General features: G+C 48.2%; 1 protein-coding gene across 1 annotated transcript in view; it reads right to left on the bottom strand.

The window, feature by feature from the left end:
• Window positions 1-400, bottom strand: part of LOC105449971 (odorant receptor 42b-like) — a 17,340-nt gene extending 16,940 nt beyond the window's left edge. The window contains exon 1 of the mRNA XM_011689462.1: window positions 31-400. Coding sequence (XP_011687764.1) covers window positions 31-400 — 370 coding nt within the window. The remainder of the gene's footprint in view (window positions 1-30) is intronic.
• Window positions 401-608: the final 208 nt, after the last annotated feature.

Raw genomic sequence — 608 nt, 5'->3', positions numbered from 1 at the left:
TATAGTTTGAACTGTAAAACAAAGGTTCACGGCGCACTTCGTCAACAACGGGTAAGGATGTCACTTCAGTGGCTGCGACTCCGGGTTTTGCCGACGATAAAAGCGCAACTCGCTCCGACAGGAACGCTATCTGTTGCATCAAGTGACGAAGCACTACATCAGGCACTTGTACGCCTGAGGGGACTGCACCAGCCTGCGAAACGTAATCCTCTTCTCCTTGCGCACTTTTCCATTCTGCCTTGTCACTAAACTGCGATGATTCTTGATGCTTCTCAAAATGTGACAGGATCGCATCCATACATTTCCTTTTGGTAGATTCCTCGGGAAGATTATTTTTTTTCAGCTCCTCTTTGAGCTCTTTAAGTGAGAGCGATTCCAATCGTAAGCGAAGCGTATCCATGGTAAACGCCGATCACGTGTACTAACAGGCGCGAACACGCAAGACACAAATGTGCGGACAACGTATAAACGTGTTTACACGAAGCCTTTCACAAAGACCGTTGGGCCTGGAAAATTCCGTCAAGAGCACAAAATGGCGGAATATCAAACGCGGAAGCTCGGAGAGCGACACACGGCAACGTAGAGAAATGGCGATCCGGGAAAAGCAA

The sequence above is a fragment of the Wasmannia auropunctata genome, unplaced genomic scaffold (genome assembly GCF_000956235.1).
Source record: "Wasmannia auropunctata unplaced genomic scaffold, wasmannia.A_1.0 LD336071.1, whole genome shotgun sequence".
NCBI lineage: Eukaryota > Metazoa > Arthropoda > Insecta > Hymenoptera > Formicidae > Wasmannia > Wasmannia auropunctata.
This window is presented reverse-complemented; position numbering and strand designations above follow the sequence as displayed.